The 21,763-nt window shown below is 39.7% G+C and overlaps 1 protein-coding gene across 5 annotated transcripts in view; it reads right to left on the reverse strand.

The window, feature by feature from the left end:
- The window catches only part of TCEA1 (transcription elongation factor A1), a 61,069-nt gene that overhangs the window by 33,318 nt on the left and 5,988 nt on the right, over positions 1-21,763 (reverse strand). For 3 of the 5 annotated variants that reach the window (XM_033203679.1, XM_033203676.1, XM_033203675.1), the window contains exons 2-3: positions 15,055-15,117; positions 4,694-4,799 (exon numbers count right to left, since the gene is read on the reverse strand). In XM_033203679.1, coding sequence (XP_033059570.1) covers positions 4,694-4,799; positions 15,055-15,117 — 169 coding nt within the window. The remainder of the gene's footprint in view (positions 1-4,693; positions 4,800-15,054; positions 15,118-21,763) is intronic. The other 2 variants (XM_033203678.1, XM_033203677.1) reach the window with 1 other exon arrangement.

Here is a 21,763-nt window from a genome sequence, read left to right on the forward strand (position 1 = left end):
CTAATATCTGATATGGTGGTGTGGGCAACACAGCCCAGCTAGCAGGGAAGGAAGTGCTCCAGCTCTGGACTCCAGCTGTCTGCAATCAAGTCCCAGCTTGGCTATTCACCACTGATTCAACTGTGTGCAAGGTATTTAACTGCTCAATGCCTCAGATTCCTCATCATAAAATGGAGATTACAATAACACCTACCAAATTGGATTGTTGTGAGGATTAAATGTATTAATACAGGTCAATGCTTGGCATATCTTAAGTATTCAAAAATGTGCTACCTAGTAGCAGTAGTAGTAAATGTAGAAATCTAGCTAACAATGTAAAGAAAAAGCTTTAGGCAGAAAGATGTACATCAAGACATTAGTTACAACCGCCACAAAGTTAAAAACAATGACAAATTTAACAACAGGCAAGTGATCAACTAAAATATACTATAGTCAACTGAATAAATTATTCTGAAACCAATAAAAATAGTAGTTATGATAGAAAAACAAAGTATCTTCATTAAAAAAGGTAATATAAATTAAGTATCCACACAGCATAGGTAAAATTATAGTAGGGGTAAAATTTATGCAAATTAAATTTGAATAGTAATGTATTACAATCCATTGTACAGAAAAGGAACCTGCAAGTCTACACTAACAGATAAATAGCTAAGGGAAAAAAGAAGGTTGTTGTTCTTTTTTTTTTTTTGAGGCGGAGTCTCACTCTGTCGCCCGGGCTGGAGTGCAGTGGCCGGATCTCAGCTCACTGCAAGCTCCGCCTCCCAGGTTTACGCCATTCTCCTGCCTCAGCCTCCCGAGTAGCTGGGACTACAGGCGCCCGCCACCTCGCCCGGCTAGCTTTTGTATTTTTAGTAGAGATGGGGTTTCACCGTGTTAGCCAGGATGGTCTCGATCTCCTGACCTCGTGATCCGCCCGTCTCAGCCTCCCAAAGTGCTGGGATTACAGGCTTGAGCCACCGCGCCCGGCCGCTTTTTTTTTTTTTGAAATGGAATCTCACTCTGTTGCCCGGGCTGGAGTGCAGTGGTGTGATCTTGGCTCAGTGCAAGCTCTGCCTCCTGGGTTCACACCATTCTCCTGCCTCAGCCTCTAGAGTAGCTGGGACTACAGGCGCTCACCACCACACCCAGCTAATTTTTCTGTATTTTTTTAGTAGAGACAGGGTTTCACCGTGTTAACCAGGGTGGTCTCGATCTCCTGACCTCGCGATCCGCCCGCCTCAGCCTCCCAAAGTGCTGAGATTACAGGCATGAGCCACCGTGCCCGGCCAGAAGGTTCTTCTTCTAAAGAATGATGATTTTATAAGTACTGACGCAGAGGAGTCAGAAAAATCACAATTTTGCAACTACCACTACAAAGACTGGTTTGAGCAAAAAAATCAACAGATCCTAAATTGGGAGGGGAGGAGAAAGATCTGTTAAGGTGTAAGATAGTTTCAGGATCTTTTTTTTTTTTTTTTTTTTTTTGAGACGGAGTCTCGCTCTCCCGGGCTGGAGTGCAGTGGCCGGATCTCAGCTCACTGCAAGCTGCGCCTCCGGGTTTACGCCATTCTCCTGCCTCAGCCTCCCGAGTAGCTGGGACTACAGGCGCCCGCCACCTCGCCCGGCTAGATTTTTGTATTATTTTAGTAGAGACGGGGTTTCACTGTGTTAGCCAGGATGGTCTCGATCTCCTGACCTCGTGATCCGCCCGTCTCGGCCTCCCAAAGTGCTGGGATTACAGGCTTGAGCCACCGCGCCCGGCCAGTTTCAGGATCTTAAAAGTGTCTCCCACAGAATGGCTATTAGCTACAAGAGGAAAAACAATACACTATACAATGTAGCTTTGACTGGATTCTCAAAATTACCATCAATGACTCTGGATATGATACCTTGAGAAGGACATAACATGCTTACATAGTATTCCAACTGTGAATGTACAACCTGATCTAATCATGAGAAAAAAGCAGGTATACCTCAAATATGGAATATGCTATTAAAAACAAAGGATGGGCCAAGTGCGATGGCTCACACCTATAAATCTAACACTTTGGGAGGCCGAGACAGGTTGGATCGCTTGAACCCAAGAGTCTAAGACCAGTCTGGGCAACATAGTGAGACTCTGTCTCAAATAAATAAATAAATAAATAAATAACAAAGGAGGGCAGTGGCAGATGCCTACACCTACAGTTCCAGCTACTCAGGAGTCTGAAGTGGAGGACTGCTTGAACCTAGGAGCTGGAAGTTAGCCTAGGCAACATAGCAAGACCGCTATCTCCACATGAAACAAAAAAAGTGGTGGGGAAGGTGGGGGATAGGGGAATAAACCTGCTTCAAAGATCCAACTTAAAAACGTGGGAAATTCTACCTTGAATATATTTCTTACTTTACTTTTAAACCAAAATCCAATTCTACTTTGCATTCATTACAACTGGTCATTTTCTGCATATTGTATAACGTATCCAAGTTCCATTTTTTAAAGCTCATTATGAATTTGATAAAAATCTCACTTTGCATTAAAGTATTTTAAAGTACACATTAGTGATAGTTACATGAATGTATACATAGGATAAAATTGCTCAGAAGGACACATGTCCCCACACACACACGCCCCCACATATACATTAGTGTCAGTAAAAACGGATGAAATCTGAATAAGGTCTGTAGATTGTATCACTGTCAATTTCCTGGTTGAGATTCTGTATATGAGAGTTATGCAATATTACCACAGGAGGAAGCTGGATAAAGGATACATGAGACCTTTCTGTACTTTTTTTTTTGGTAATTTTCTGTGAGTCACTTATGTCAAAATAAAAAGTTAAACTCCACATGTTCAGGAGGCATACATACTTTCTTCTATAGGAAATGACCTTGTTTCTTTTATCCCTACTTGAGGCAGGGGACCAGGAATGAGGGGGAAAGGGCAGGATATATACACACACATACATAAAATTTTAAAGCATGGCCCACAAGTAATTTTTTTAATTGAGTTTGTGCAATTAATGTGAAAGACAAAATTGCATTTAATTTTCTTTCCTTTCAAATTTTACTTTTAGGAAATATATCAACAAAAAATTGACAACCCCAAAATAAGATTTAAGGGGAGGGAATTCATATTTGTTGGGCTAGGACCTTATGTACATTACCTACAGAGGTGATAATTGATAGTGAAATATCACAGACCAAAAACAAAGAAAAAGTAAAATCATGAACCCAAGTAAAAAGGTTGGTCTTCAAATGAGAAAGGAACATTTCTGCCTTGGGGGAAAAACAAAGGAGAAGGTGTACTTGTATTCTTCAAAATGTCAATTTCATAAAAGATAAAGAAAAGCTTAAGAATGATTTCAAATTAGAAAACTAGCTATGTGAGGCTGGACTCGGTGGCTCACACCTGTAATCCCAGCGCTTTGGGAGGCTGAGGCAGGCAGATCACGAGGTCAGGTAATTGAGATCACCCTGGCTAACACGGTGAAACCCCATCTCTACTAAAAATACAAAAAATTAGCCGGGTGTGGTGGCGGGCACCTGTAGTCCCAGCTATTTGGAAGGCTGAGGAAGAAGTATGGCATGAACCCGGGAGGCGGAGCTTACAGTAAGCCAAGATCGCGCCACTGCACTCCAGCCTGGGCAACAGAGTGAGACTCCATCTCAAAAAAAAAAAAAAAAAGAAAAAAAAGAAAACTAGCTATGTGATCCTGAACTGGATCTTTTCCTGGAGGTGAAAAGAAAAAAAAAAAAAAAACTATAAAAAACATTATTGGGCCGGGCACGGTGGCTCAAGCCTGTAATCCCAGCACTTTGGGAGGCCGAGACGGGCGGATCACGAGGTCAGGAGATCGAGACCATCCTGGCTAACACGGTGAAACCCCGTCTCTACTAAAAAAATACAAAAAACTAGCCGGGCGTGGTGGCGGGCGCCTGTAGTCCCAGCTACTCGGGAGGCTGAGGCAGGAGAATGGCGGGAACCCGGGAGGCGGAGCTTGCAGTGAGCTGAGATCCGGCCACTGCACTCCAGCCCGGGCGGCAGAGCGAGACTCCGTCTCAAAAAAAAAAAAAAAAAAAAAAAAAACATTATTGGGACAACTGACAAACCTGAACATAAACCATAAAATACTATACCAATGTTAAATTTCCTAAATTTCTTATACTATGATTCCATAAAAAAATAAGCTTGCAGTAAGGAAATACACACAAGTATTTAAAGGGTAAAAGAGCATGATATATTCAACCTACTTTCAAATGGTTCAGAAAAAAATAAGTTGTGTATGTGCAAATAGAGAAAGCAAAAGAGAGAATATGATAAAACAAATATGGCAAATATTAAAAATTGATGATATGGATGAAGGATACGGCATTCTTTCTATCATCCATGCAAGTTTTCTGTAAGTCAAAAAATTTCAAAAACCATTTCAGAAGGTATCCACAACCTTTCCCATAAGAGAAAATTCTTCTTACTGAAAGAGTTTATCCAGCTGTGTCAAAAGTTAAGAAAGCCAAATTTGACTAGCCTAAAAGGCAAAAAAAAAAAAAAAAAAAGCCCTAAAGGTCAAATTAACTCCCCTCGTCTTTATTACGAGACACTGATTTCAGTATATCTAGATTCATTAAGAAAAAAATGTAACCATTAACTAACCATAAAATGTTAATGGTTAATGGTTATTAACCATTTGAATAAATCTCAACATCATAACAATACGTAAGGGAAGATCAATGATACCTAATAATTTTTTCCAGGATTTGATGAGAGACTTTGCCAAAGATGTAACTTCTTCGTCTGTACTCTGCTTGCGAATAGCATTAACTGACATCCCGATTCTTGTGGACTGCAAGGCAATAACAAAAAAATTATGTACACCAATTTTATTTTAAACAAACTAGTATTTCACCCATATTCGTTTCTTCCATTTTAGAATTTTAAAACTTCAATTATTTGGATCCTTATAATAGCAAACTATATTAAGATACATACATCTTCAGATCAAATACATCCTAGACTCATTAATGTTCTTATCACCAAGATCTAAAAGCATAAAATTCGCTACTGTAATAAGTCTGGTTAACTAGAAAAATGAAATCAATCTTTCCACAAGGGAGAAGTGAAGATAAATGAGGATAAAATATAAAATGTTGTATATAAGTCAGGCTGAAGCAATCATGACTAATACATGCATTTGTTTCTATACATTCTTCTACATGGATTACTTCACAGAGTACCAGCTGCAAATTATTATGAGGATATCCAAACTAAAACTACCACCTTTGGAGGTTTATTCTATTTATTTATTTATTTATTTAATTTATGTTGGTGGGGGGAATGGAGTCTTGCTCTGTTGGCCAGGCTGGAGTACAGTGGCGCCATGTTGGCTCACTGCAAGCTCTGACTCCCAGGTTTATGCCATTTTCCTGCCTCAGCCTCCCAAGTAGCTGGGACTACAGGCGCCAGCCACTACGCCCAGCTAATTTTTTGTATTTTTAGTAGAGACGGGGTTTCACCATCTCTACTAAACACAAAAGCTATGACAGCCCAAATATGGATGATAAATAAAAAATGGAAAATTATTTAGTAAGTTCAGGTTGTTAGCAGACAATCTTTCAAACATATGGTCTCGATCTCCTGACCTCGTGATCCACCTGCCTTGGCCTCCCAAAGTGCTGGGATTACAGGTGTGAGCCACCACGCCCAGCTATGGAGGTTTAAAAGGCTTTATTTTGCCAGGAACCAGCATATAATCAGAGACATTAAAATACACTTCACAAAATATAGGCAAAATTTAACCTGTGATAATTACATGCCTAGAATTAAGCTTAGAGCATCCACATTCATCAATCTTTTTTCTAACAACCCTTCAAAGTTGAGATTATCCCTATTTTTAAAGACGAAGAGATTGGAAGTAACAATAAATAAGGTACCCAGCATCACACTATTACTAACCAGCAAAGCTGGGACTTTTCTTTTTTTTTTTTTTTGAGACGGAATCTCACCCTGTCACCCAGGCTGGAGTGCAATAGGGCATGATCTCAGTTCATTGCAAACTCCACCTCCCGGTTCAAGTAATTCTCCTGCCTCAGCCTCCCAAGTAGCTGGGATTACAGGCGCAGGCCACTTCACCCGGCTAATTTATGTATTTTTAGTAGAGATGGGTTGCACCCATTGGCCAGGCTGGTCTCGAACTCTAGACCTCAGGTGATTCACCCACCTCGGCCTCCCAAAGTGCTGAGATTACAAGCGTGACCCATCAGCCCAGCCAAAAGCTGAGATTTTAATCCAGGTTTGTCCACTGCCAAAGTCCATGGTCTTTCTAGCACATCAGTGGTTTCAAATTGTGCTCAAAGAACACAAAAGCTACGACAGCCCAAATATGGATGATAAATAAAAAATGGAAAATTATTTAGTAAGTTCGGGTTGTTAGCAGACAATCTTTCAAACATATGGTCTACGGAAGAAAAAAATAACAAAAGGAATTCTTAGTGGTGAAAAAAAGAAGAGAACCCCTATTGTAAGCTTTATGGCAGAAAAATATACCAGTACTTGGGGTTTCCTTCTAAATTATTCAATCCTCTCAACAAAGAGACCGATTCAGGATCTAAGTTTTATTCAAGAATTTAGAATATGTGGTTGGCTAGAGTGTCATATATCTCTTAGAAAGCTGAGCAAAGCAGACAAGATTGAACAGCAGAAAGATAAAGGGACTCCACAATTTTAAAGCCCCAAATAATTTGGGGTTAACAAGGCTAGTTTACTAGGAAAAAACTCTACTTTTTGCATGTGTGGAGGAAATAACTTATTAGTGTGTTCCGAAGCCTAGAACTGACACAAATGTGCAAAAAAATAAAATGGCACTTTACTAGGGGCTTGCAGGAGAGCAAAGGTATAAGGAGATGATGAATAAACTATGTACTGCTGGGTGACTGCTTTTTAATTATCAGAGGATGTTTTGATTACTAAAAAGTCAATGATTATCCTGCTTAGCCCCAAACAAAATCTATACTAAGAATATAGTTATCTGTAATAAACATGCCTATCTATGGAAGAGACTGTCAAGCCAAAATAATAAGAAATGGGGGGGGCATGGTGGCTCACGCCTGTAATCTCAGCACTTTGGGAGGCTGAGGTGGACGGCTCACGAGGTCAGGAGTTCGAGACCGGCCTGGCCAACATGGTAAAACTCTACTTAAAAAAAAAAAAAAAAAAAATTAGCCAGGCATGGTGGTGAGCGTCTGTAGTCCCAGTTACTTGGGAGGCTGAGACAGAAGAATCGCTTGAACCCAGGAGGCGGAAGTTGCAGTAAGCCGAGATCACGCCACTGCACTCCAGCTTCCAGCCTGGGCTACAGAGCGAGACTCTGTCTCCAAAAACAAAAAGAAAGGGTGGGTATGGTGGCTCACGCCTGTAATCCCAGCACTCTGGGAGGCCGAGGCAGGTGGATCACAAGGTCGGGAGATCGAGACCATCCTGGCTAACATGGTGAAACTCCATCTTTAAAAAAATACAAAAAAATTAGCTGGGTGTGGTGGCATGCACCTATAGTCCCAGCTACTTGGGAGGCTGAGGCAGGAGAATCACTTGAACCTGAGAGGTAGAGGTTGCAGTGAGCCGAGAATGCACCACTGCACTCCAGCCTGGGTGACAGAGCGAGACTCTGTCTCACAAAAAAAAAGAAGAAAAAAAAAGAAATGAGGCTGCTGAGGTAGAATGAAAAACAAAGATGTGAAATAAGTTTTTTTTTCCTATGGGGGTACTATGGAAAAAAATGGGGAAAAAAAGTAGAGGAAAAGATTATGAAGCTATTTACTTGGATAAGCAAGCCTGGAGTTGCCTCTAAGAATTCCCTAGGAATTTTTCCTAAAATTGGTATGCTAAGACTTAACAAAATATAATAGATAGGTTATACGAAAGTATTCTGTGCTCAAGTGTCCTTAGGAATTGTGGGATTATAACTGTTTTCTTGACTGCAGAACTAATGAAAGCTTTCAGGACAAACTGTACATTGTGAAACTCTAGCAGATAAAATATGTGCCTTTGCCCATGATTTCTACAGAACATCAGGTATACAGAAAGAAAGACATTACCTTGGAAAGGTGGAAAGTGCATTAAACAGCCTTAGGGGTCAGCTGCACACTGACGGTAAAGCAGAAAGGAATGAGTACTGAGATCAAGAGACACTGTTAACATCACAGGAAACAAGCAGATTTGGTGTGCTCCAGAAGAAAAGTCTCCTTTGTGATCACTCATGAGTTTTTGCCAAGATGATCTGAAGGTAGCCACTAAATCTTAAGGTAAAAAACATATAGCTACTATACAGCTACTATAAAACACATATGTAAAACGTTTATACATTTAAAACACATATATATAAAAGACAACATAAAACAAACACACAGCTACTATAAAACTTTGCTGAAAGAAATTAAAGATGACCTAAACAAAATTTTAAAATCTCATGTTGATAGACTGGAAGACTTAAATGTTAAGACTGCAATACTAATCAAGTCAAACTACTGACTCAACGCAATGCCTATCAGAATCCCATCTGCCTTTAGTGTAGAAATTGACAAGCTTACCCTAAAGTCCACACAGAAATACAAAGGACCCAAAACGGCCAAAACGAAGAATAAAGTTGGAGCACTCACAATTCCCTACAGTAACCAAGACAGCATGGTACTGGCAAAAGGATGGACATGCAGATCAATGGGATAAATTTAAGACTCCAGAAATAAACTCCTACATTTTTCATCAGCTGATTTTAGATAAGGATATCAAGACAATTCATTAGAGAAAAGAATATTCTTTTCAACAAATGGTGCTGGAACAACTAGATATCCACATGTAAAAGAATAAAGCTGAACCTCTTCCTTACACCACACACAAAAATTAACTCAATATGAATAGGAGTAAAGCTTCATGACCTTGGATTATGGAATAGTTTCTTAAATATGACACCTAAAGCACAAGCAATCAAAGAAAAAATAGAATATATCACAAGTTAAAACTTTTATGCTTCAAAGAACATTATCAAGAAAGTAAAAAGATAACTCACAGAAAAAGAGACAATATTTGCAAACTCTATGTCTGATAAGGGACTTGTATCTGGAATATATAAAGAACTATTACAACTCAATAAAAAAAAGACAATCCAATTTAAAAACGGGCAAAGGATCTGAATAGACATTTCTCCAAATAAGATATAAAAATAACCAACAAGCACATGAAAAGATATTCAACATCCTTAGACATTATGGAAATAAAAATTAAAGCTACAATGAAATACCACTACACCCACTCGAATGGCTATAATCAAAGACAAACAGCAACAAGTGTTTGCAAGGATGCAGAGAAAATGGACCCATTTACTGCTACTGGAGATACAATATGGTACCGTGGCTTGGAAAAAGAGTCTGGCAGGTCCTCAAAATGTTACACACACAGTTACCACATAAGCCAGCAATACCACTCCTAGGTATCTACACAAGAACAACAAAAACGCATGCTCACACAAACTTGTACATAAACACGCACTGTAGTGTGATGCATAACAGCCAAAAAAGTCTAAACCCATCAACTGACAACTGGAAGAACAACATGTGAAATATCCATGCAACTGAAAATTATTCAGCCATTAAAAGGCCTGAAAATTCTGACACAGACTGCAACATGGATGAATCCTGAAAATATTAACCTAAGTGACAGAAGCCAGACATCAGAGTTCACATACTGTATGATTCCTTTTATATGAAAACTCCAGAACAGGCAAATCTATAGAAACAGAAAGATTAATAGTTGCCTAGGCTGTAAGGAGGAAGACCAGCTGGGGGAATGGAGAATGACTTTTTGGGGTGATGAAAATGTTCTAAAGTTAATTGTGGTGATAGTACCAAAATATACTAAAAAACAATGAATCATACACTTTAAATGAATGAATTGTATGGTATGTGAATTATATCTCAATAATACTGTTTTAAAAAAAAAAGAAACATACAGCTATGTTTACTATCCTTTTAATAAATTCCAAGATGGCAGGGGACCTTGTCTTGTCTGCCACTATATTCAGCATGTGGAATAATGTCTAGCACACAGCAGACACTTAATCATGATTGAATAATCTACTATACATAAAAACTTACAAAACTAGCCCAATCTACTACTGGCCTAAATACTTGTCTTCCTGTTTACTTCCCCACCTTCAACCCATACCCACCTTCTACTCTGCTCTCTCACTCTGCTCAAAGTCTCCTGCACTCCTAATTGGAAACTCCCATGGACTCTTCAGATCTCATTTGATTTAACCAGTCTGTTATATCCCAACTCTGTTTTCCCTTTTTCCTAGGTGATCTAACCCACCTCTAGTCATATTTCCGTTCCCTAGTCATATTTCAAGTGCTCAATAGCCTCATGTAGTTAAGCACTACCATATCAGTCAACACTCACATCAGAAACATTTCCATCACTGCAAAGTCATACTTGACAGCACTGCTAGGGAAGGCTGTCTTTCATTAACAAATTCCCCTTCTCTCCATTTCTATTGCTATTATCTTAGTTTAAGCCCTCATCACTCCTCACCTGAATAACTTCATTAGTCAACAGGTCTTTCAGGCTCCAGCTTCCCATTTCCTCCAATGTGCAAATCTGGTCACATACTCCCCTGCCTAACACCTTTCAATAGTAATGCTCTCAGCATCACATATGAAGCCCTGCGTGCCATACCACCTATGTCTTTAAAATCCTGTATGCAACTAGCTCTCCCCATGTCTTTAACCCTGTTTGCAACTAGCTCTCCTTTATTTTCACTTCTAAATGCCACACTGCTTCCACATACTGTTTCCTCTGCTGAAATACCTTTCCCGGTCTATCTGCTGAGGGAGAACCTAGTCATCTTTTGAGACGTGATTTCAGCTTTATCACCTACATAATGGCATTCTGCACCTTGCAGATCATGTACTTAGACTGACAAGTAAACTTCTTTGTGCTTCTTCCGACCATTCTTCTTTCCCCCAGATGAACACTGTATGGACTTTTCTTTGGGTACCTACATCTTAGTTTACATGTCAGTTTTCCTCTACTAGAATTTAAGCTCAATGAGGGGGGAAAGGCCTGATCTTATTCATTTTTATAAATCCAGCACAATTCTTAATCATAGTAAAACTCAAATGTTTGTTATATAAATACATAGGCTTTCCAAAGAAGGAAACCCAGGAAAAAATTAGAGATTGTCATAAATATTAACCCTATCTAACCTCCATACTCTCTATAACTCTACAAGTACCTGTTAAATAAACATTGGGATTACTATGTTCTTTTTGATGTGGATTTCCCCACATAGGTCTGTCGGGATAAAGTTATGCCTCGGTAAGGGCCTACCTCAAAGGAAAGTTTATTCTTAGAGTTGACTTGCAAGAGAAGTTGCAAGTCAGGAACCTGAACTCAGAAGGTAGGACTTCATGACTTATTTCCTTTCTCTTCCTGGGGTCTAGAGATAGAGGAGGAGTTCATTTTTTCTTTTTTTTAATACACAGTCTTGCTCTGTTACCCAGGCTGGAGTGCAGTGGTGCAATCTCAGCTCACTGCAACCTCCGCCTCCTGGGTTCAAGTGATTCTCCTGCCTCAGCCTCCCGAGTAGCTGAGATTATTATAGGCACATGCCACCATGCCTGGCTCATTTTTTTGTATTTTTAGTAGAGATGGGGTTTCACCATGTTGGCCAGGCTGGTCTCAAACTCCTGAGCTCAAGTGATCCACCCACCTCCAGCTTCCAAAGTGCTGGAATTACAGGCATGAGCCACTGGGACAGCCTAGAGGAAGAGTTCTTAACCCTTTTTTTGCACCATGGATCCTTCTGGCAGTCTGGTGAAGCATATGGACCCCTTCTCAGAATCCGTTAAAAATAGATTAAATAAAATACATAGGATTACAAAGCAAACCAATTATGTAATATACAATTACAAAATATTTTTAAATGTAAGACAGTAATGTACAAGCTCCCTTATTTGTATTTGTGTGTGTGTGTGTGTGTGTGTGTGTGTGTGTGTGTTTTTCTTTTTTATCAAGACAGTCTTGCTATGTTGTCCAGGCTGGTCTTGAACTGCTGGGCTCAAGCAATCCTCCAGCCTCGATCTCCCAAAGCATTGGGATTACAGGTGTGAGCCACTGTGCCAAGCCCTTCCTTATTAAAACATTAAGTAAGACCTAGCATAAGGTATAACAGCAATAACAACAAGCCATTTCAATACTTTTACAATATAAGTAAACTGAAGTTAAAACATTTGTGAATTATTTTAGTTTCAGTCATAAATACTGGTAATACAACTGTGATTTAGTGTTTTCACAAATGAAAGAAATGTTCAATTTCAGTTAGCCATTAATGAAAATAAGTGTGACTTTTTTTTCTCAATCATGTTCACACACCCCCGCCACCTTTCCCTAAATTCTGAATATAATAGAAATATCAAAGAAAGCACTTGTGGATAATAAAAAACATCAACCAGAAAATAACGATATTCATGTTATTGGCTAGATTAAGTTTCCTTTTTAACACTTTGACTTTTGTCAAAGTTTTATTTTTATGTTTCAGTCTTGATGGAAAATTAAAATACACTCATGCCTGTAACCCCCGCACTTCAGGAGGCCAAGGCTGGTGGATCACCTGAGGTCAGGAGTTTGAGACTAGTCTGGCCAACATGGTGAAACCCCGTCTCTAATACAAATACAAATATTAGCTGGGCGTGGTGACAGGTGCCTGTAATCCCAGCTACTGGGGAGGCTAAGGCAAGAGAATCACTTGAATCCGGAAGGCTGAGGTCGCAAGTCACACCACTGCACTCCAGCCTGGGTCACAGAGTGAAACTGTGTCTCAAAAAAAAAAAAAAAGAAAGAAAGAAAGAAAGCTTCTGCACAGCAAAGGAAACAACAGGGTAAAGAGACAATCTGCTGAATAGGAGAAAATATTTGCAAACTATTCATGTGAAAAGGGACTGATACCAACAATAAACAAAGAAGTCAAACAACTTAACAACAACCAAAAAACAAATAATCCCATTAAAAAGTGGGCAAAATGCTGGCCGCAGTGGCTCATGCCTGTAATCCCAGTACTTTGGGAGACCAAGGCTGGAGGACTGCTTGAGCCCAGGAGTTCAAAACCAACAAAGGGAGAACCCCGTCTCTAAAATAAATGTTTTTTGCTCCTGTAGTCCCCAGTTACCTGGGGGTAAGGGATGGGAGGGTGCTGAAGTGGGAGGATCACTTGAGCCCAGGAGGTGGAAGGCTGCAGTCAGTCATGATTATGCCATTGCACTCCAATCTGGGCAACAGAGAGAGACCCTATCTTAAAAAAAAAGGGGGGGGGGGGGCAAAGAACACGAACAGATATTTCTCAAAATAAGACAAACAAGTGGCCAACAGGTATAAGAAAAAATGTTCAACATCACTAATCACTGGAGAAATGCAAATCAAAACCACGATGAGATACCATCTTCCCCCAGTCAGAATCGCTATTATTTTATTTTTGTTTATTTTTTTATATATTTTTTGAGACAGAGTCTCACTTTGTGGCCTGGGCTGAAGTGCAGTGGCGCAATCTCAGCTCACTGCAACCTCCACTTCTTGGGTTCAATTGATTCTCGTGCCTCAGCCTCCTGAGTAGCTGGGACTACAGGAATGCACCACCACACCTGGCTAATTTTTGTATTTTTAGTAGTAACGGTGTTTCACCATGTTGGCCAGGCTGGTCTTGAACTCCTGGCCTCAGGTGATCCGCCCACCTCAGCCTCCCAAAGTGGTGGGATTACAGGCGTGAGCGCCTGGCCCAGAATGGCTATTATTAAAAAGACAAAAAAACAACAGATGCTGGTGAAGATGCAGAAAAAAGGGAACTCATACACTGTTAATGGGAATGTAAATTAGCACAGCCACTATATAAAATAGTAAGGAGATTTCTCAAGAACTAAAAATTGAAGTACCATATGATCCAGCAATCCCAATACTGAATATTTATCCAAAGAAAATCAGTTTAACAAAGGGGTGTCTGCACCCCCCATGTTTACTACAGCACTATTCACAATAGCCAAGATACGGAATCAATGTAAGTGCCCATCAATGAATAACTGGATAAAGAAAATGTAGTGTATATACACAATGAAATACTATCAGTTATAAAAAAGAATGAAATCATGTATTTGCAGTAACATGGATGGAACTGGAGTTATGTTAAGTGAAATAAGCCAGGCAGAGAAAGACAAGTATCACATGTTCTCACTCCTATGTGAGAGCTAAACAGTGGACCTCACAAAGATAGAAAGCAGAGTGCTGGATACCAGAGACTGGGAAGGGTGCATAAATGAGGCAAGGGAATGAAGACAGGTTTGTTCATGGGTACAAACACATAGTTAGATAGAAGGAATAAGTTCTAAGGTTCCACAGCAGAGTAGGGTCACCATAGTTAACAAAGCATTACACATTTCAAAATAGCTAGAAGAGAGGGCTTAAAATGCTCCCAACACAGAGAAATGATAAATACTGAAGGTGAGGGATACCCTACATAACCTGACTTCATCATTATACATTCTATGCATGTAACCAAATATTACATATACCCCATAAACATGTATAAATGTTATCAATAAAGAATAAGACTTCAGTAATGAATTTGTGTAATGTCTACTAGACATCAACTGCGTACATGCTTGACTGGTGCTGAAAAAAAAAAAGGGAGAGGAATGACACCTTGCCATCCTCACCCTGAAGCTAGCTTCATGCTGGCAGCAGCTATCAGTAATAGATCAAGAAAGGGAAATCTTAGGAGACCAAATCAGGGCCAAGAATCCAACTTCCTCTCACAGTGAAATTTCACTGCTACTGTCAACTTTAGAGAGTCAGGTTTTATTCTTCTTAAGAAAGGCAACATTGCTCTATAATGACAACTTAGTAGATTACTGATTTACACTGCCATCTGTAAAAAAAAAAAATAGCAGTTAATAATGGTTTACACCATTATCAAGACAGTACAAAAACACATTGGGACTGAAAATGTTTCAGTATTTTATGACGACTACCTATTAAAAAAAACTGTGATGCATAGAAGCACATACCTGCAATAATTCCAGGGTCATAGGAATATTCTTAAGCTCCTTTAGCAAATCCAATGCTCCAGCCTACAAAATAAAATAATTTCATATTGAATTCCCAAGATGGTAAAACAGTGACTAGCCAGAAATAAGGTTCATGGGAGAATCACAGAAAACACCTAAAGAGGAATAAAATCAGATAAGGAGCAACAGCACCAGCCATAGGTTGTAGCCAAATATTCCAACTTGATACTAATTCAATCTATCATATTTCATCTAAGCGAATACAATCACATTCTATTTCATTTAGTCTAATATTTACTTAATGTACTATATCTGGATAAATCACATCTTTATATACCATCAATAAAGAAAAAACTATTAAGCTATGATACAGTGTTTTATTATAACTTTTTTCTTTTTTTTTTTTTTGAGACAGAGTTTCACTCTGTCGCCCAGGCTGGAGTGCGGTGGTATGATCTCGGCTGGCTGCAACCTCTCCCTCCCCTCCTGGGTTCAAGCGATTCTCCTGCCTCAGCCTCCAGAGTAGGTGAGATTACAGGCATGCGCCACCATGCCGGGCTAATTTTTGTATTTTTAGTAGAGATGGGGGCCAAGCTGGTCTCAAACTTCTGATCTCAGGTGATCTGCTTGCCTCGGCCTCCCAAAGTGCTGGGATTACAGGCATGAGCCACCATGCCTGGCATTATAACTTCTTTTTACTTTTGCTTATTGAGAGAATTAGAGTTGAAGTTTTTACCACATCACCTTTTACATATGTAAAAATATACATGTAAGTAAAACAAAATTGGCTAAGGTGTTACTAAAAGTACTTAACATTCAGAACTTTTTGACTCAGATTCAACAGTATCTGTTTTTACCCCACAAAGAGCTGTTTAAGAACACAAGTGACAAAGCATTTCATAGAAGAATCCACAAAAAAGCTAATGCCGTGAGCTCTTGGGCTGGCTTTGTAATAGTGTGCACAGCTGCTTTTCACCTCCAGTGCTCTTCACAGTCATTTAGGTTCCTCAGGATTCAAAGAGTACTTCACTAATCTCTCAGATTTCCTTCCAAGCCAGTGACACTCATTCCACAAGTTTTGATGCTAGGTTTAGCATTCTGCCTGTGAAAGAACACCACAATGGCCATCTGGCCAATGATATGTATACCTATCCTGCTTTCTAAAATGTTAAAGTATGAAAACAGGCATCCTACAAATCAATGAAATACAGGCTATCCCCCCCGCAAAAAACAGAAAGAAACATAGCATGTCCCTCATTAAACACGCCAAAGGGAAAAGCGAGCAAAGACTTTCATAGTATCACTTCATTTCTTAAATATAAAATCAAGTAAAGGCTTCTAGTCATGTAATTTTTCATTTAAAGGTGACAGACATAAGGCTTGGCCTTCGAGAATAAAACCATTAGCTTTTATTCTGGTAACAAAGAGTTACATCATTTTAATTTAACCCAATACCTCATAAATAAAAATTTAAGTTCAATAGAAATTATGACATGTTATTATAAATAATGTTTTAATTATTTGCTGTTTAAAGATCTCTCCTGATCTTAAAATTCTATAAATTCTTCCTATTTAGAGTCATCTAGAAACAGTAAAACATTGAAGTTGTTGGAAAAGAAATCTAACACTGACTTAAAACATATTATTAAATAAGAATTTCTACAGGCATGACATTTTTGTGGGTAAATGAAGTCTTCAATCCCTTATCTGCAAATTCCCAGACCAAAAACCTTTGAAAAGCAAAAGATTTCTAGATTTCTCATAGGTAAACTCATTTGGCAGCTAAACCTAATCACAACACATGTAAAGCTATTTGTGTTCTATTTACGCCATGTAATGTGAATATTACAACTGACTATAGAAATGTTAAGGCCGGGCAGGGTGGCTCACATCTGTAATCCTAACACTTTGGGAGGCCAAGGTGGGTGGATCACGAGGTCAGGAGTTCAAGACCAGCCTAACTAAGACAGTGAAATCCCATCTCTACTAAAAATACAAAAATTAGCCGGATGTGGTGGCAGGTGCCTGTAATCCCAGCTACTCAGGAGACTGAGGCAGAGAACTGCTTGAACCCAGGAGGTGGAGGCTGCAGTGAGCTGAGATCTTGCCACTGCACTCCAGACTAGGCAACAGAGTGAGACTCCATCTCAAAAAAAAAAAAAAAGAAATGTTAATGTCTGGTTGCTGAAGTGCCCAAATCCTGCTGGGGGTATTATGTAATATATGATGTATGCACTAAATTATCTTTATAAAATCTGGAATTACCAAATATATCAGACCCTAAGGGTTTTGATTAACACACTGTAGAAGTCTGGGCAACACAGCATGACCCCCTATCTACAAAAACTAAAAATAAAAAATTAACTGGCTACAATGACCGTAGTCCTAGCTACTCCAGAAGCTGAGGCGGGAGGACTGCTAGAGACCAGAAGCTTGAGATTACATGAACCATGATCATGCCACTGCAGTCCAGCCCATGCGGACAGAGTGAGACTCCATGTCTAAAAGAAAAATTAAAAAACAAACAACAACAACAACAACAAACAGATTGTGGGCCTGTATTCTCTACTATTGACATTTTTCTTCTATCCATATTTCCAGGATTTCTGATCCACTTCTGACCAAGAATCACTTAATAAGGATAAAGAATCATACTTCTAGAAGTTCCTTAAAAAGCAGGATTTCCTAAGTATTAAGTTGATTCTTCTAACATATCAGCAACGAGACATAGAGTTTAAATTGTTTTCCAAGTAGAGGCAATATATTTGCATTAATTTTGTTACTTTCCCTTTCTACTCAGCTTTCTGGTGAGGCCATGGTTGGAAGAAAAAGCTAAAAGTAACACTCATGGAATAAAACTATGACCTTTCTGAAAATTGTACTGTGTTCCAACCAATTCAAGTAAATATTTCACTGAAGGGTCTTTAAGAAATAACTATGGGCTGGTCGCGGTGGCTCATGCCTGTAATCACAGCACTTTGGGAGGCCGAGGCGGGCAGATCAACCTGAGCTCAGGAGCTCGAGACCAGCCTGGCCAACATGGTGAAACCCCATCTCTACTAAAAATACAAAAATTAGCCAGGCGTGGTGGCAGACGCCTGGAATACCCCAGCTACTCAGGAGGCTGAGGCAGGAGAATCACTTGAACCCAGGAGGTAGAGTTTGCATTGAGCCGAGATTGTGCCACTGCACTCCAGCCTGGATGACAGAGCAAAACTCCATCTCAAAAAAAAAAAAAAAAAAAAAAAAGACAGACAAAAAGAAATAACTATGATGACAGGAATGAGTGAAACGCAAAACAGATAATCATACATTAATTCGGTGACAACAAACTTTGAGTGTTACTACGTGCTTCGCATTGTTAAATACTTCACATAGATTTAATTCCACCTTCACTATAAACCCTATAGAAGCAAGTATCTATTATCTCCATTTTACAGATGAGGAAATACGTCAAGAAACTTGCACAAGGTCCTATGATTACTAACTAGAAAAGGTAAGATCTACTCTAGTAATGTCAAATGTAACAAGCTCTACTGTGCTGGGGATACAGCAGTGAGCAAGACTGAAACCCTTTCTGACATCAGGGAATTTTAAAACAAACAGAAATCTTTGATAATCTATTTCAAACCCTTAATTACACATAAAAAAGAAACTTAAACCAGAAAAGGAAAGTGACTTGCTCAAGGTCATACTGATGGGTAGTAAGGACATGAACTAGTCGCCTGACCCTTATATTGCTGCCCTTTCCCCAGCAGTGCACCAGTGGCAGCACTCCTTTGTGAACTCAGGTAACTAGTACCATCAAACAAGAAGCTGTATTTTAGCCTTCCCCAAGCATCGCCTACATGTCAAGTCTAGGCCAGGCACAATGACTCAGCCTATAATCCCAGCACTCTGGGAGTCCTAAGGCAGGAGGATCACTTGAGCCCAGGAGTTCGAGACCAGCCTGGATAATAGACTGAGATCCCACCTCTGTTAAAAGAAAAGAAAAGAATACATGTCAAGTCTATGAGATTGTAGCATCTCCTATAGATGATGCAAGAGAAAGAAAGACTCTTCTTTAATTTCCAGAGCTAAATTTAGTTCACACTACTGGCTGAAAAATAAACTACAGCTATCACACTATTTTATTACATTGTTGGTGCTCCTATCTGATAACAGAAAAAAAGTGATTTTATAAACCATGATACTCAAAAACTTGTACTATGTGCTAGGTATACTCAAGACCATGTAGGATATAAACATCCCTCTCCTCAAGGAGATGTAAAAAGGAGGGAATAATGGGGATTTACAGTTAAGAATATTGTGTACATATATGACAGATTTAGATTCAAATCCATGCTCTGACATTTGCTAACTACAAGATCTTGGTAATGTTAGTTGTTCTTTTCAAGCTTCAGTTTCTTTATATGTAGGTGACCATAATACACCAACCTTGAAGAGTAGTTAAAACAGTCAAATGAGGCAACATTACACAGATGAAGTATCAAAATAGAGGGTCTGACACATAGGATGGTTGATGAGGAGTACAAATATATACAAATAATTACTTATATCTACCATAACAATAATCTCCAAGGGTCATAAGCCGGCATTTTCAGTGAGCATATTTAAGCTCAATCAAGTAAAACAGTTACTTCTTCTATAATAATGTCTTCTTCATAGGCATTATAAGATTTCAAGGTTTAAAAATTAAGATACTATCTTTTTTTTTTTTTTAGACAGAGTCTCACTGTGTCACCCAGGTTGGAGTGCAGTGGCGTGATCTCAGCTTGTTGCAACCTCTACCTCCTGGGTTCAAGCGATCATCCTGTCTCAGCCTCCCAAGTAGCTGGGACTACAGGCACCCGCCACCACACCTGGTTAATTTTTGTATTTTTAATAGAGATGGGGTTTCACTAAGTTAGCCAGGCTGGTCTTGAACTCCTGACCTTGTGATCTGCTCACCTCGGCCTCCTAAAGTGCTGGGATTACAGGCGTGACTCACCATGCCTGGCCCATTATCTATTTTCTTAAACAATGAATTATAGATATTTGAGTTATAGCTCGGTAACATCACTATAAAGCCAGGACTTATATTACTATGTCATCTCAAATTTGCAGTTAAACTACACCAAAAGCACAAGCAACAAAAGAAATATATATATATAAATTCATCTTCATCAAAATTAGAATCTTGTATACTTCAAAGGCCACAACCAAGAGTGGACAGACAACCCACAGAATGGGAGACAGTATCTGCATATCTAACAAGGGTCTAGTATTCAGAATATAAAGAACTCTTACAACTCAATAATAAAAAGATAACCCAATTTAAAAATGGGCAAAGCCATTGTGTACTCCAGCCTGGGCAACATAGCCAGATCTTACTCTTTTTTTAAAAATGGACAAAGGATCTGAGCAGACATTTATTTATCCAGAGAAGATATGCAAATGGCCACGAAGCAATGAAAAGATGCTCAACATTGTTAATCACAAGGGACATGCAAATCAAACCCACAATGAAATACCACTTTACACCCACTAGGAAAGCTATAATCAAGACAAATGATATTGGTGAAAATGAGGTAAAACTGGAATCCTCACACACTGCTGGTTGGAATGTAAAATGGTGCAGCCACATTGGAAAGGTCTGGCAGTTCCTCAAAAGGTTAAACATAGTTACTATATGACCCGGTAATTATTCTCCGAGGTATACACCCAACAGAAATGAAAACATATGTCTACACAAACACTTATACAGGAATGTTTTTAGCAGTATTGTTCACAACAGCCAAAAAGCTGAAACAGCCCAAATGTCCACCAAATGATGAATGAATAAGCAAGCTGTGGTCGTGTGCAGTGGCTCACACCTGTAATCCCAGTACTTTGGGAGGCCGAAGCGGGCAGATCACCTGAGATCAGGAATTCTAGACCAGCCTGGCCAACATGGTGAAACCCTGCCTCTACTAAAAATACAAAAATCAGGCTGGGCAGGGTAGCTGATACATGTAATCCCAGCACTTTGGGAGGCCGAGGCAGGCGGATCACAAGGTCAGGGGTTCGAGACCGGCTTGACCAATATGGTGAAACCCCATCTCTACTAAAAATACAAAAATTAGCCGAGCGTGGTGGTGCGCGCCTGTAGTCCCAGCTACTCAGGAGGCCGAGGCAGGAGGATCGCCTGAACCCGGGAGGTGGACGTTGCAGTGAGCTGAGATTGCGCCACTGCACTCCAGCCTGGGCAACAGAATGAGGCCCCATCTCCAAAAAAAACCACAAAAATTAGGCGAGGTGGCAAGCACCTGTAATGCCAGCTACTTGGGAGGCTGAGGCAGGAGAATCATTTGAACCCTAGAGCGGGAGGTTGCAGTGAGCCAAGAGGGTGCCACTGCACTCCAGTCTGGGCGACAGAGTGACACTCCATCTCCAAAAAAAAAAAAAAAAGTGTGGTACTGTGTATCTACCAGTACAGTGGAGTACTTTTCAGCAATAAAAAGTAATAAAATACTGGTGCATAATATAACATGAACTGACCTTTAAAAGACTATACTAAGACTGGGCACGGTGGCTCACACCTCTAATCCCAGCACTTTGGGAGGGTGAGGCGGGTGGATCACCTGAGGTCAGGAGTTTGAGACCGGTCTGACCAATACGGTGAAACCCTGTCTCTACTAAAAATACAAAAATTACCTGGTTATGGTGGCTTGCACCTGTAGTCCCAGCT

This window comes from Trachypithecus francoisi, unplaced genomic scaffold (assembly GCF_009764315.1).
Source record: "Trachypithecus francoisi isolate TF-2019V2 unplaced genomic scaffold, Tfra_2.0 Lachesis_group7, whole genome shotgun sequence".
Lineage (NCBI taxonomy): Eukaryota > Metazoa > Chordata > Mammalia > Primates > Cercopithecidae > Trachypithecus > Trachypithecus francoisi.